General features: G+C 39.5%; 1 protein-coding gene across 2 annotated transcripts in view; it reads right to left on the bottom strand.

Moving 5' to 3' along the window:
- Positions 1-15,565, bottom strand: part of LOC114503675 (adhesion G protein-coupled receptor E2-like) — a 28,365-nt gene extending 12,800 nt beyond the window's left edge. Inside the window, exons 1-11 of one of the 2 annotated variants that reach the window (XM_028521314.2) lie at positions 15,416-15,565; positions 14,494-14,544; positions 14,111-14,233; positions 11,991-12,143; positions 7,734-7,880; positions 7,493-7,539; positions 7,288-7,365; positions 6,675-6,852; positions 3,656-3,766; positions 3,266-3,462; positions 2,875-3,054 (exon numbers count right to left, since the gene is read on the bottom strand). In XM_028521314.2, the coding sequence (XP_028377115.1) occupies positions 2,875-3,054; positions 3,266-3,462; positions 3,656-3,766; positions 6,675-6,852; positions 7,288-7,365; positions 7,493-7,539; positions 7,734-7,880; positions 11,991-12,143; positions 14,111-14,233; positions 14,494-14,544; positions 15,416-15,446 (1,296 nt within the window). In that variant the 5' untranslated portion in view covers positions 15,447-15,565. The remainder of the gene's footprint in view (positions 1-2,874; positions 3,055-3,265; positions 3,463-3,655; positions 3,767-6,674; positions 6,853-7,287; positions 7,366-7,492; positions 7,540-7,733; positions 7,881-11,990; positions 12,144-14,110; positions 14,234-14,493; positions 14,545-15,415) is intronic. The other variant, XM_036032357.1, reaches the window with a different exon arrangement.
- Positions 15,566-16,085: the final 520 nt, after the last annotated feature.

Here is a 16,085-nt window from a genome sequence, read left to right as displayed (position 1 = left end):
GCAAACTCAAAATCTGTAAATTAGATTTAAAGACATATTTTTCAAAAATAGAAGAAAGTTGAATTTATATACTTAAAATAAACACCTTCCATGGCTGGGTGGGGAAACATCCAAGAATGAAAGTACAGTTAGCAAACTGAAAAATTTAAAGGTATTGGAGTTCTGGCCAAGTTGGAGGCATAGGTAGAAACCCTTCATTTCCTCACACAACCAAAAGAAGGATGACAACCAATCTAAAATCAATAAGCAGCCAGAAGGGCCAGCAAATCAAACTGCATGGAACTCCTACAACCAAGGAACCAAGAAAAAAATCAACCAGAACAACCAGACCAGTAAGAACCCACAACGAAGCAGCAGACCATGTAGGCGGGGTGGGCTGAAGGTAAAACTGAGACTCAGAGTTGACTGTGGACTACCTCGGGGGTTGCTGAGGTGGGAGAAACTCCCAGTCTCACACAAGAGTTTGTTGGTAAGTGCGCTAGAGATGAGCAGGTACATTGCATTGTTCCCTCTCTGTCCCCTCCCCAACAGGCAGGTTGCCCTCCCCTGGTGAATACCTAAGGCCCCACCCCCTTACAACTTAGCAGGTGCTCTGAGACAAAGAAATAGGGCCCAAGTGAAAGAACAAAGCAAAGCTTCAGAAAGAGAGCTAAGCAGTGAGGAAATAGCCAACCTCTCTGATGGAGAATTTAAAGCCCTTGTAAATCAACATGCTCACAGAATTGATGGAGCTTGGTCAAAAATGTGAAAAACAAAGGAAAGATACCCAAAATGAAATAAAGCAAAATATTCAAGGAACCAACAGTGACAGGAAGGAAACAAGGGCTCAAAGCAACAATTTGGAACAAAAGGAAGAAATAAACATCCAACCAGAACATAATGAAGAAACAAGAATTTTAAAAAGTGAAGAGAGACTTACGAACCTCTGGGACAACTTGAAATGTTCCAATATCTGAATTATAGGGGTGCCAGAAGGAGAAGAACAACAACAAGAAATTGAAAACTTATTTGAACAAATAATGAAGGAAAACGTCCCCAATCTGGCAAAGAAGATAGAATTCCGTGAATTCCAGGAAGCCCAGAGAGTCCCAAAGAAGTTGGACCCAAAGAGGAACATACCAAGGCACATCATCATTAAGTTACCCAAGATTAAGATAGAGAATCTTAAAAGCAGTAAGAGGAAGGGAGAGAGTTGCCTACAAAGAAGCACCCATAAGACTATCACCTAATTTCTCAAAACAAACCTTACAGGCAAGAAGAGGCTGGAAAGAAGTATTCCAAGTCATGAAAGGCAAGGACCTACATCCAAGATTACTCTATCCAGCAAGACTTTTATTTAGAATGGAAAGGCAGATAAAGTGCTTCCCAGATAAGGTCAAGTTAAAAGAGTTCATCATCACCAAGCCCTTATTATATGAAATGTTAAAGGGACTTATCTAAGAAAAAGATAAAAATATGAACAATAAAATGACAACAAACTCACAACTATCAATAAATGAACCTAAAGGAAAGAAAAACAATGAAAACAAAAACTAAGCAAACAACTAGGACAGGAACAGAATCAGATTTGAAATGGACATCACATGAAGGGATCTCAGTGGGGAGGGGGAAGGGAGGAATAGGGGAGAAAATGTACAGGGAAGAAGAAGCATAATTAATAGGCATAAAATAGATGCAGAGAGATAAAAATGGCATATGAAACAGAGAACTCAAAGAACTTATATATACAACCCATGGACATGATCTAAGGAGGAGGAATGCTGGAGGGTTGGGGGTGCAGAGGGAGGATACAGGGGGAAAAATTGGGAAAAGTGTAATAGCATGATCAATAAAAAAGCTTAAAAATATAAATAAATAAATAATTCTGTCTGCAAAGAAAAAAGTTTAAAGGTATTTACTGGGCAGCTACAGAAATGTGTTGAAATGTGGCAGAATATCTATCAGAATTACAACTACAAATTCAACCCAGCAATGTTACTCTATCATAGAAGCAAAATACTAAAAAGAAAATGGTTATCATTAGGCTTGTTAAAGTGTACAACATCCATGGAATAGAAAGTTATATAGATATAAAAATAAATGAGAAAGTTTGGTATGTACTGGTTTAGAATCTCTCAAATACTTTAAGTGAGAATAATAACCCTGGCTGGGTGGCCCAGTTGGTTGGAACATTGTCCTGTACACCAAAGAGTTGTAGGTTCAATCCCTGGTCAGGGTACATATGGAAGGTAACTGATCATTTCTCTCTCATATTGGTGTTTCTGTCTCTGAATAAAAAAAAAATGCATGAGTGAATACAGTATGAAGGGTGTGAGTGAAAACAAAAGTGTACATTATGTGTATGTGCTTATTTATACATAAAATATCTCTAAGAGAGCTCAGAAGAAACTGAGATTTCTTCTAAGAAGGACCCTGATCACTGAGGAACATGGGTGGGGAAAATACTTCAATGTTATCCCTTCTGTTACCTTACAGTTTTTAATATTTTTATATCTTCAAAAATTTAAATTAAATAATAAAAATAAAAATAAAAAATTAAATTAGAAAACTTACACAATGTATTCTATTCTATAGCAAAGTAGCAGGAAGAAACACATTTGTTTTTTGGGGGGAGGTGAATTTTTCTGAATACCCATGCAGCCTGGCCATTTAGCTAAAAGAGTTTTCATCCTTATCTGCATGTGGATCTTCATTACCTTATGTCATGTGGGTGAATCTCAAATCCTGGTGATCCCCCAGAGAAAGTAACTATATCATGTGACCAAAGAGTTTGGCCCTTGATGCGGCTGCTCTCACTGGTTGCCCTCTGATGGGATCTCTTTCAAGTCTTTTCAGTTCCAAGTATCCCTGTCTCCTGGCTGTTTGGGATCTCACCTGCACTTCATACCGGGCCATGAGGACAGCAAAGCTGCTGAGGTGGGTGCACAGGCAGGTGGTGCTGGTGTTTCTGGTGTCCACCATCCTGCAACCTTTAGTGGCCCAGCGACCACATCCATCCTGACCACGATCCCAGAAGACACACAGCACCTCCTCCCTGGGTCCAGGGATCATCGGCTGTAGGAATAGGGCACAGGTGTGAGCTGGCTAATGGTTCTCATGCTCAGAGATGCTGACTCAAGGCTGACCCTGGAAAGGCTGACTTTCCTGGGGATATGATGCACCTGTGGGGGAGGCCACTTGAACCCATAGCCTGAGCTGAGCAGCAAGACTGTGTCCAGGACTCAGGTTCCTTCCACACCTACAGCCCAGTCCCACCAGAACTCACGTGGTGGGAGAAGATGAAAGTGACTGGGGAGCTGAGGTCCTCGGTGTCTTTGTTGCTCAGAAAGGCGGAGTTGACATCTGAGACCAGGATGGGTGAGACCCCCTGCAGCAAGCCTTTGTGTGTCTCCAGGACCAGAGAGGCCTCAGCCAGCAGTTTGCCCATCCCTGGTGTAGAGATAAGGCCCACCACAGAAGGACCTGCAGAATGAGGCCAAGGCTGACATCTTAGGGTGCCCACCAGAGTGACTTTCTCTCATATGAACTCTCCCTGGTGGGCCTACCCACCCTACATGTTATTTTTTAATCTTTAATAATCCTCTGTGTCTCATGCTGGCTGTCTTGCTTCATAACAAGGTCTCAGTGGCCTTCCCTTCCCCACCTCAGTCATTACCTAAGTCACTGGATTTCTGCACCACATTCCAGTCCAACTGCATCTTTGCCTGGCTCTGTCCCAAGGTGACGGCTCCCACTCCTTGCTCCTCCTGCACCATCAGAGACAGTTCTGTAGTGGTGTTGACAGCATGAGAGATGGGAAAAGTCAGGTTACTTCTTGTATTTGGGACTGGCTTTTTCAGTGTGTTGGCAAATGACATGAAATTTAAGTAATAAAAAAAAGAGTAGTGTGGCTGGTGTAAGATTGTTATTTTAGCATTTTTAAAAGCTTAAAACCAGTGTCTCCAAAAATTGTGCTTATATAGGAAACACTCTACTAAAACTGTGTAATGTATCTTAAGAAAAGGAAGAAAATGCTCTCAAACAAGACAAGGTTTCCATTGCAATGACAATTCTAACTCTAGTTCAAAGATTTTAAAAATTTAAATGCATACAACACTATTATTAAATCTGATGTAGGCATTTGCAACTCAGTCTGTCAGAGGTCTAGTACCCAGGATATACAGGAGTGGGCAAAAGTAGATTAGTAATAATAATACTAATAAGTACAATAATTAATACATAATAATACAAGAATAAACTCTGCTTTATGTACTCACAACTGTCTACTTTTGCCCACCCCGTATAGAGTTCTTACAACTCAGTAATAAGACAAATAACCCAATTTAAAATTAGATAAAAGATTGAATAACCAATTCTCCAAAGAAGTTATAGAAAGTTATGATAAGCATATGAAAAGATATTTAACATCATTAGTTATTAGGTAAATAAAATTAAAACCACAGTGAGATGCCACCTCATACCTAGTAGAATAGCTACAATCAAAAACTAAAAATAATAGCAAACGTTGGCAAAATGTGCCAAAATTGAAACCCTCATACACTACTGGTGGGAATATAAATGGTGCATTTACTTTGGAAAACAGTTTAGCAATTCTTAAAATGTTAAATAGAGAGTTGGTATATGCCCCAGCAATTCCACTCCTAGTTATGTGACCAAAAGAAATGAAAACATACATCCACACAAATACTTGTTCATGAATGTTAATTCATAAGTGCCAAAAAGCAGAAACAACCTAAATGTTCATCAAATGACTAGATAAAATGTGTATAACCACACAATAGCATACTAGTCATCAATAAAAAGAAATGAAATACTGATATGTGCTACAACATGAGTGAACTTCAAAAACATCATGCTGAGTGAAAGAAGCCAATTGCATGAAACCATATATTATATAATCCCATTTATACAAAATGGCCAGAGTAGGTAAATCTTCAGAGATAGGAAGCCGATTAGTGGTTTCCACAGAATCAGGGTTCCAGGAATGGGAATATCTGCTAATGGATATGGGATTTCTGTTTGAGGTGGTGAAAATGTTCCATAATTATTTCATGGTGATGGTGCACAACTTTGTGCCTATGCTAAACACCATTGACTTATACACTTGTGTTTATGGTGTATAAATTACATCCTAAAAATACTCTCAAAAAACACCTGATCAAGGTTAAGTCTGCTTGATAACTGCCACCTACATATGGTGAAGTTTTTAAAAATGTCTGTAAATGCTTTCTTTGAAATACAGATGGAACCATTAATAAAATGATTGCAATGACCAAAATTATTTGAGGATGAAGGAGTCAGAGGGAAATAATTTTGACCAGTGTTTAATTCTCTCTTACCATCTTCCTGGGCAGTATAGGCGTTGAAAGAACTGAGAAAATTACACAAAAATGACATGTTTCCACAGTGAAACCATTGATGTAATGTTATTTAAGATTGTACTTAAAACAGATAAAATATTTTCTAATTTTCAACATTTCAAGATTAATTGCATTTTCTTCATTTGCAAGCAGTGTTTATGTTTTAAATTATTGTTCAAGTACAGTTGTCTCCATTTTCACCCCACCACAACCCCCCCATCCCACCCATCCCCACCCCCCACCCTCAAACCTACCCCCTTTGGCTTTGCCCATGTGTCATTTATACATGTTCCTTGATAGACCTTCCCCTATTTTCCCCCATTTTCCCTCTTTCCCCTCTCCTCTGATTCCTGTAATTTTGTTATTTATTTTAATGTTTCTGGTTATATTTTGCTTGCTTGTTTGTTTTGTTGATTAGGTTCCACTTAAAAATGAGATCATATGGTATTTGTCTTTCACTGCCTTGCTTATTTCACTTAGCATAATGTTCTCCACTTCCTCCATGCTGTCACAAAGAGTAGGAGTTCCTTCTTTCTTTCTGCTGTGTAGTATCCCACTGTGAAAATGTACCATAGGTTTTTGACCCATTCATTTACTGGTGGGCATTTAGGTTGCTTCCAGCACTTGGCTATTGTAAATTGTGCTGCTATGAACATTAGGGTGCATAGGTTTTTTGGGATTGGTGTTTCAGGGCTCCTAGGGTATAATTCCAGCACTGGAATTGCCAGGTCAAAAAGCAGTTCCATTTTTAGTTTTCTGGGGAAATTCCATGCCGTTTTCCATAGTGGCTACACCAGTCTGCATCCCCACCAACAGTGGACTAGGGGGTCCCTTTTCTCCACAACCTCAACAGCACTTGTTTGTTGGTTTGTTTATGATGATCATTCTGACTGGTGTAAAGTTGTATCTCATTGTGGTTTTAACTAGTGATGCTGAGCATCCTATCATATGTCTTTGGCCCTCTGTACATCCTCTCCTTGGGGAAGTGTCTATTTTTTAACATTTTATTGTAATTAATATAATTGCAGGTATTTTGTTATAATTATGTAAGTAATATAATGATATACTTATCACTGATGATTTGCATATATTTATTTTTGCTTCTCATTTTTTTTTAAAATTTAAGTTTTGTGCTTGAAACAAATGAAGAACTTAGTTTCATAGGGCTTTATTTTCTTGTACTAGTAATATTCTATTTTAAATAAAACCCTGAAATGTGAGTGTGGTCACTTGGTTCCACTGGGGCAATCTGTAGGGAGAAGGAGGAATGGTGAATAGGTGGAACAGGAGTATGAGGTAGACCCAGGTGCTTACCTGTGCCTGCAGGAGCATGCAGAGTCAATGGCCCATTGGACAGGTCCTTGCTCAGCCCTCTCAGAACATCCTCCAGGCCACTGAGCAAGTTAGTGGCTACACAGTGCTGCTCTGAGTGGGGCAGGGTCTCCAGGTCCCCAGGGGTCTCCAGCAGCTCATCCACCTCCTGCATGAGGTTCTGGGACAATGGGGACACAAGACAGTGGGTAACAGACCAAAGGAGCTTCATGAAGACCCTGATTATTTAGCCCCAGAAAACAGACCCTAGAAACCATCTATTTGGAGAATAACAATGGCACCGAATTAGATTCCTCAGATGGCCTTTGCTGCTTAGATCTTAGCCACACAAAGGTCAACCTGGGTCAGGAGTTCCAAGGATGACATAAACCCAAAGTCCAAAGCCAGCAATAGGGAAAGAACCATAAGTTAGTTAGTACACCTGGGTGCTTTTAAAAGTGTTTCTAGATACCTGAGTGTCCCAGCCTTCTCCCCACTGTGGATGAGAGGCCAATTGCAGTGTCTACTATATCGGCATTTGGCTGCACTGCTACCAAAGCAACCCAAGTCTCTATGAGATTTCCATATCTTGCCTCTTTCTTGGTTCTGACTTTACCTGGATGGTGTTCTCAGCCAAGGCTGGCTTGAAGTCTTGAAATAACTGCTGAAGTTTGTCAAAGAAGTGGGTGAGGCTCTGGGGAGACCAAACATGGAGGTTGATCAGAGATCCTGAAGAGGGAACTTGAGGAGAGGACAGAGACACAGGATGGTGTTGGCAAGAATCTTTCTGCTTCCTGGTCTTCTTCTGAGTCTTCACTCACCTGACTCTTGACTCCAGAAGGTGGTGTCCAAGAGGAGAAGGGGGCCTCTGCAAGGAAAAGATGCAGGAGCACCATTGGTATGTGTATGCATGTGCACCTTGTGAGTGTGCATATGTGTGGATGCATGTGTGCACTTGTTTTTTGTGCGCACATTTGTGCACACATGCAGTAATGTGGCTTGAATACATGTATGTGTGCGCACATGTGTGTCTGTTTGTGTGGGTGTGTCAAGACAATATACCTTCACAGACAGTGGTGTTTAGACCATTCAGAGGGCTGGACCTGGTCACCCAGTCATGATGACAGTAGCATCTGTAGCTGCCCCTCACATTCCTGCAGCGGGTGGAGTTGTGGCATTGGTGTTGTCCTGAGCTGCACTCATCCACATCTGGAGACATAAAAAAGAGGATCAGTCCCCTAGCCCAGCCCTGCTAAGGCCTCTCTTCTACTTGCCAATCCCAGCCTTACTACCCTTCACCACCTTCCTCAAGTGCAGGCATCAAGGAGTCCATCACAGCTAAAATGGGTACCATCTTGTGGTGTCACTCTCTGCTCTCCTACCACCTCAGGGCAGGGGCTGGCAAACTATGGTCCCAGGCCAAGCCCACCTGCTGCCTGTTTCTATACAGTCCATGAACTAGCTAACAATGTTTTTTTATATTTTTAAGTGGCCAAAAAATGTCAAAGAGAGAGCTATCTTTTATGACACATGAAAATTTTATAAAATTAAACTTATATTAGTATCTATAGATAAAGTTTTATTGGAATAAAGTCATACCTATTTATTTATATGTTGTCTATGGCTGCTTTCAAACTAGAATGGCAGAATTAAGTAGTTGTGACAGAGACATTTTGGTCCCCAAAGCCTAAGATATTTACTATATGGCCCTTCACAGAAGGAGTTTTCTGGTCTCTATATTCAAGCAAGGTGGGCAAGACAAGAACTATGTGAGTGTGAGTGTGAGTGCATGTGTGTTATATCTTTCATCAGAGTTGCTTGGTGAGTGGTGAGTATGGTAGACAAAACAATGGCCTCTTCAAAATGTCTAAGTGTTCAAGTTCTAATTTTTGGAATGTATGTTACCTAATTTTTGGAAGGTACGTTACCTTTCATTCAAAAGAATTTTTGAGCTTTGTGATTAAGGATGTTGAAATGGCAAATAATCCTGGATGACCAGGGTGTACCTGGTATAATCACAAAGGTCCTATTTATAAGAGTGGAGGAGGAGGTCAGAGAGGAAAAGAGATGATAGATATGCTGTTGGTGTTGAAGAGAAAGAAAGAAGCCTAGAACCATGGAATGCAGGTAAACTCTAGAAGCTAAAAGGCGGGAAACAGATTTTCCCCTAGGGCCACTAGAAGAAACTGTTTAAAACTTCTGACTTCCCAAACTCTAAGGGAATATATTTGTTTTGTTTTCAACTACTAAGTTTGTGGAAATTCATTATATGAGCAATAGGAAACTAGTACAATGGTCCATTCAGGAACCTGAGAATGGGTTCCAGCCAAGTGGTGTTGGAATCAGCTCTTAGGAGTCTGATGGGTAACCTGAGCTGTGATTAGCCAGCTCACAAAGCTCCCAGCCACTGGCTGATGCTTTTCCTCAACCTCCTATGGCTCCAGCCACAGGTCTACACTCCAGGATAGCCTCAGGGTTGCCCACAACCTATGGGGTGGATGGTAGGTCTGTTCTCAATGCCACACCTAGAAGGAACTTATTTTGGCCTCAGGATATCTCAGGTATTTGTGCAATCACCTCACTCAGAAGAAGTTCCTTCTTTCTAGAGAAGTTTGTGGATGAGAAATGAGGAAGCCATGTGACTGTGGTCACAGTGTTGAGTAAATGTGGGTATCTTCAAATTTATTTGGCTCTAAACTTATCTTTCTCTCTTTTCTAGTTAGGGGAGAAATTGGACCCTCTTTTGCTAACTTAGATACCAGGAGAGTAGAGTTTGGACAATATTTAAGTATAACTTTTTCTGTCTGTAACCCAGACAATGAAGTGAGAGGAGCCCTGAAGGTTGGAGGTTTCTCTCCTCCAGGGCTGGTGAATAGCTTAGAAATAGATAATCCTCCCAACAAGACTGATGTTCACATACAGATGATGTCTCATAGAAGTGTACACTGAAACCTGTATAATCTTATTAACCAGTGTCACCCCAATAAATTTAAATCAATCTTTCAAAAAACATTTTAAAGCAAATATATTGATGTCATATTTCTTAATGTTGAAAGGTTTACTTTTTAAAGAATTTATTTATTTATTTTTAGAGAGAGGAGAATGGAGACAGAAAGAGAAGGAAATATCAATGTGTGGTTGCCTCTCACCTGCCCCCTACTGGGGACATAGCCTGCAACCCAGACTTGTGCCCTGACTGGGAATCAAACTGGCTGGCACTCAGTCTATTGAGTTTGCAGGCCAGCACTCAATCCACTGAGCCACACCAGCCAGGGATGTTGAAAGATTTAACATTTTACTTTTCTCTTTGTAAATTCTAAATACCTCCATCTCTAAATTATTTCAAATACTTTAAAATATTATTCAAACAACTATATAAATAATAAAAATAAATAGTATCAAAATAATTAATACATTGAAAAGTCATTAATTAATTTAAGTCTGTTAAACTTTATTTAAAGTGTATTGTACGGTACAATGAAATATTATTCAGCAATAAACAAATGAAACCTTGTCATTTGCAACAACATAGATGGATCTAGAAGGTATTATGCTAAGTGATGTAAGTCAGACAAAGAAAGACAAATACTGTATCATCTCACTTATATGTGTAATCTAAAAAAACACTCAACAAAATAAAACAGAAGCATACTCATAGATACAGAGAACAATCTGATGGTTGCCAGAGGGCAGGGTTGTAGGGGAAATAAGAGGTACAAAGTTCCAGTTATAAAATAAATTAAGTCATGGGAATGCAGTGTACAGCACAGGGAATATAGTCAATAACATCATAATAACTTTGTATGGTGATCACATTGTAAGGTATGTAAATGTAGAATAACTATGCTGTGTGCCTGAAACTAACATAATATTGTATGTCAACTATACTTTAATTAAAGAGTGTTGAACTCTATCCTATAAGATAAATAACTTAATATATTTTTTAAAAACTTAATCTCTTCAAGAGTAGGTATTATCATTCCCAACTTATACATGAAAAACCCAAGACCAGAAATTTCAAAACACTTGGCCAAAACCAAGGTCAAATATCAGGGCCAAGGTGGTTCTGATTATTGTAACAACAGAGCTCTTTCAAGTGATTCATTTATGCATATTTCTTAAATGCCTTCCATGTATCAGGCACTGACACAATGGTGAAAAGGACATCATCTACCCATGAAGTGGGTGGTTTATGCACAGACACTGCTCCTTTTCATGCCCTTTGATTTATGTTGCCCTTGTCTTCAGGTCTCTCTGCCCACTGAAGAGGAAACTCCAGGATACAGGGCTATCCTTCCCAGTTCTATTTGCAGGCCCTGGAGTGCAGCCCAGAGCAGTGATAGGAAATCAGACCATACCTATGATGAAATTATTGTCTTAATACTACTAAAAGGGACTTGAAGAGTTTTAAGATAAAAATATATTTATAAAGAAATGCTGGAGATGAACAAAAAGGAAGATCAGGGAGAAGAAAAGCTATTGGCATACTATAGGAACAATTCTGCAGCACTTCAAAAAATTTGAAAACAGAACTTGGAAAGCACTTCAATTTAGTTTATCAAGAGCTTTCTCATTTAGTTCTATTCATAACCATCCAAGACTGGAAGTGACCCAAATGTCTTTCAGTGAGTGAATGGTTAAACAAAGTGTGGTATGGCCATGTAATAAAATATTACTTAGCAATAAGAAGAAATGAACTAGTGGAACTATTGGATGAACCTCAAAACTATTACACTGACTGGAAGTAACCTGACTCAAACACCTGCATTATTCTGTTTCTATATGATATTCTCAAGACAATATTATAGGCAAAATAACAGATTAAGGGTTGTCAGTGGATAGAGGCAAGGGTGACTATAGAGGGACAAAATGAGGAAGCACTTTGGGATGATGGAACTAATTATTCTGGATCCTAAAGGTGATGGTAACCCAAGTTTTTAACATGCATTAAAATTCATAGAACTGCCCACCAAAAAGAAAAAAAGAAGTCATGAAAAAGTTCTTAAGTTTATGATTGTATGGTTCTACCATAATACATTACTGAATGTCATGTCATTTGTTTCCAATCTTTAACTATTGCGTATTACATTGCTATAAATAACTTTCTAAATGTACCCTAACATGGAGTTGCAAGTCTGAACAAGAACAGAAAATGCGAGAAATGGGCCCCTAAATAGACCCAAGTGGGCTTTCTCCTGGGCTCTCAGATCTAGTAATTAACTGTTCCAAGAGAGTCTCAAAACTGACTGGATGAACTTGAGTGTGAGAGTGGCATGGGGAGACAGGTAAAGGGAACACATGACATGGATAACTACTTACCTTGACAAGTGTTTGTCTCATTTTTGAATTTGGTGCCTCCTAAAACAAGCTGGTACCCAGAAATGCACTCACAATAATAACTTCCCTCCACATTATGACAATCTGCAAAATTTCCACAAGACACGTATAATGGTGGACCACACTCGTTGATATCTGAAACACAAGTGAGAACAGCTAGGATGGGCCAAAATTCTGGTTAGAATTTGTAGAAACCAGATTTAAATGCTTCTACTCATTGTGTTTTCATTTTAAACAAAATAATGTGTTTGCAGGAGAAAACTGGAAAAGCAGAAGATGCAAGGAACACAGATATGCAATCACTGAAACAATTTTTAAAAGGGAGAATATATACCTATTGCTCAGCTTCACCAATCATTAAGACTGGATCATTACTTTTTCATCTATACCCACCTCCCATGGAATCACAGTGCAGCTTAGGTTTATGCAAATTCTTCCAGGATTGTGAAATATATTGTGACAACTGTTCCATATCAAAATAATAAATAACTTTCATGCCTATAGAATATTCCATAGTAAGAATATTTCATATTTTATCTAACTCATGATCAACTCAGAAAACTGTAGTTTGAGATGTGGTCCATGTTCTCCCACTTTTTAGCTGTGTGGCTTTGGACAAGTTACTTCACCTCTCAAGCCCCAAGGTTTCTCATTTACTTTTTTTTATTTTTTATTTTGTTGTTCAAGTACAGTTTTCTGCCTTTTACCCCACCCCAGCTAACCCCCCCAGCCCTCCCCACCTCCTCCTGTTTCCACACCCCACTCCCCGTTATTGTCCATGTGTCCTTTATACTTCTTCCTGCAAACCCTTCACCCTTTTCCCCTGAAATTCCCTCCCTTCTCCCTTCTCCCCTCTGGTCACTGTCAGCCTGTTCTCAATTTCAATGTCTTTGGTTGTATTTTGCTTGTTTGTTTTATTGATTAGGTTCCTGTTAAAGGTGAGATCATATGGTATTTGTCTTTCACTTCCTGGCTTGTTTTGCCTAGCATAATGCTTTCTAGTTCTAGCCATGCTGTTGCAAAGGGTAGGAGTTCCTTCTTTCTATTTACTTTTCAAGGGGTTGCTCTGAGCCTCTTACGGGACATTGTTTAAGAGCTTCCTCATCTTCATATTAACCCTGTCTGAATTCCAGCGTACCACCAGCTGGGTGAGCCTGAGCAAGCTACTTCCCAAAGTCTGTTTCCTCCTAAGTGGGGGATAATAATATTATCATCTAGATAGCATGTGGTTTAAGTTAATTTTAATTTCAGAAATTGTGCTGTACAGATGCAAAATGGCCATACTGGCAAGAAATTACAGTGGTTATTTTTGGATGGAGGAACTGAGATTCTGACTTATATGGACTTTTCTGCAAACAAGTGCTAGAGTTGGTGGAACATTGCAAATCTGTGGTTGTTCTGTGGTCCTCGCCAGAGCTTCCTCCTTTGCCATGGTGCCTCTACCCTTGACCAATTTACAACAACAACACTTCAACAACAACAACAACAACAACAACAACATGCATCGACTTGTCAGGTGAAAGGCAGTGTCCTGTTTTTACATGTTATTTATTTATCTTTTTTTATTGAGATGAAAATTCACATAACAAAATTAACTGTTTTAAACTGAACAATTCAGTTGTATTTAACTCACAATGCTGTGTAACCACCAATTCTACTTACTTCCCAAACATTTTTATCTCTCTAAAAGTAATCACCATTAATTAGTCATTGCCCATTCCCCTCTTCCCCAGCATCTGGTACCTATCATTTTGCTTTCTGTCTCCATGGATTCCATTAATATGTATTCATTAATTTAAAGCAACTAGATGAGTTGATATTATTATTACCCTTGATTTACAGATAAGGAAATTGAGATGCCAGGAAGTGAGACAAATTACCTGGACTCACACAGCTAGTCAGTAATACAGCTGGAATTCAGATAGCCAGCTCTGAAGCCTGAGCTCTGAACACTATACCCCTGACCATGAGAACTGAGTGCCCTGTTTCTTGACTCCTCTCTCCTACCCTTGGCAAAGAATCTTAATGCTACTTTAAGAGCTGAGGACTTTAGATGCCCCCAAATTTCTGATACCCCCCTCTATTTTACCTCAGCTTCTTACCTGTACAGACTTCCAAGAGAGAGCTAAAGATGGCCTTTCCAGACAGAGAAGTGAATCCAGGATCACAGCAGCAGGAAGTGGCATTGAGACAATGGGCGTTGCGTGGGCACCGAGCACAAGGAGCTGTGAGAAATGGACATCTAGGTCTGAGCTCCCTCAGAAGATGCCAGCTGCCAGTTGGGAACAAAGAGATGGAGGAAGGAAAGGGAAGAGATGCCTGTCTTCACACAAACAAGAGCCCTTGGTAATAGACTGGAAGTTTGAAAAAGAAGGATCACTTTCTCAAAACCTAAGAAGACCATTCCCAAGGATAAGTCCTTGTTAGTGTGAAGTTCCTTTCCTGGGCTCCAGGTGGTGGGTGGGGTTTGTTTGAATATACTCACTTCCAGACCTCCGGGCAATAGTTCCCCATGATATTAGCAGGACCCAGAGCCCTAGAACAGAGACAGAGAGGACATGGCTATGACTCAGAAATGAGATCCAGAGCACCCACAGAAATAGCTTTGACCACATGGTGAAGTGGACCCCCATCCCTTTATAGATTCATGGCTTCTAGCAGCATCCTGGTGTTTCTCTCTGCACAGGCTCCTGGACTTTCCCACAGGACCCCAGGGAAGAAAGATTTTCCCTTTTATCTTCCAGAAGCCTCCCAGGCATTGATAGCAAGAGGCTTTTAGTATAGTGATCAAAATCTACACAGATAGAAAACAACAGACACACATACCAGTTCATCTATTCTCATCTATTTTACAAGATACATCTTATGAAGAAACTGCTTGGATCTGGCCGTCTTACTCAGATACCAATCTTAGTTATTTACAGTTCAGGATCTTCAAAAAATTTTTAACTGTAGAAAATTCCAAACATACTAAAAAGTAGAAAAACAGACAACTGAACCCCTGTGTATCAATCACCCCACTATAACAATAATAAATTTATGACAACTTTGGTTTCATCTACACCTCTACTCACTCCTGCCCCCAGTGGATTTTTTGGAAGCAAATTACAGGCATCCTATTACTTTTCAGGATATATTCTAAGAACAAAAATATTTATAGATAATAATAGCAAAATGTTATAGATAATAAATTGAGAGGCCCCAAAATAAGCCCCCAATTTTCCCCTGGCTGCAAGTTCAAACCACTTCCTTCTCTGTGAGGCTAACAGAACAAAACAAACTACACTTCTTTATTATTACTCTTCTGAGGAACTATGCAACAGCAAGCTAAGAATCATGCAGAAGACACAGAAGTTTCTCCAAAGGGATAAAGAACACTCAAATGGTTTTCATTAAATTATACCTACTTGGATAAAATGCACAATATCTGCTCCTCATTGTGCAGAAACATGAAGTCTGAGCAGTGAGGGAATTTTATCTTGAGCTGTGAATCAATGTTTCCAGTTGAAGCAAATAATGTGTGCCTTAGAGGAACTGAATTGGGAAAGAGCTAGCCAGGATGCTTTTTCCCCTCTCACCCCCCCGAATTTAGACTTATCAGATGTTTCTGTTCTGCTTTTTATTCTTTGCTTAGCATTACTACTATTTGGACTGCCAGCCTTCTTTCTGATGTTTATTAATTCCTGATGACTAAAGACTGATACTACTCTACTTAGAGGGTCTTTCTACAGTAGTATAATAAATATGCTGGCCCTTGGACCCTGATACAATCCAGTACTGTTTGAAAAAGAGTAAGACTACTGCCTAGCTCATATTCACTGAGTGCCTTCTACATCCTGGCTCTTGAGTCATATGAGCTACTCTTTTTCATTCATGCTTTTCCCTATTGCTTTCACTCTAGTGATTCCCATTAAACAAGAATTTGTTGTAATAGGAAGGTGAGAGAATTTCCAGTTACTGATTTTATCATATCACACACATCCCTTAAGATTTGTTTAACATGGGAATAATTATTCTCACCAAGGTGTCAGGGGAATTCAATGAGATAAAACAGACAAAGCACCTGACACATTATAT

This window comes from Phyllostomus discolor, chromosome 8, assembly GCF_004126475.2.
Source record: "Phyllostomus discolor isolate MPI-MPIP mPhyDis1 chromosome 8, mPhyDis1.pri.v3, whole genome shotgun sequence".
Taxonomy (NCBI): Eukaryota; Metazoa; Chordata; class Mammalia; order Chiroptera; family Phyllostomidae; genus Phyllostomus; species Phyllostomus discolor.
The sequence above is the reverse complement of the archived record's forward strand: the minus strand, read 5'-3'. Positions and strand labels throughout refer to the sequence as shown.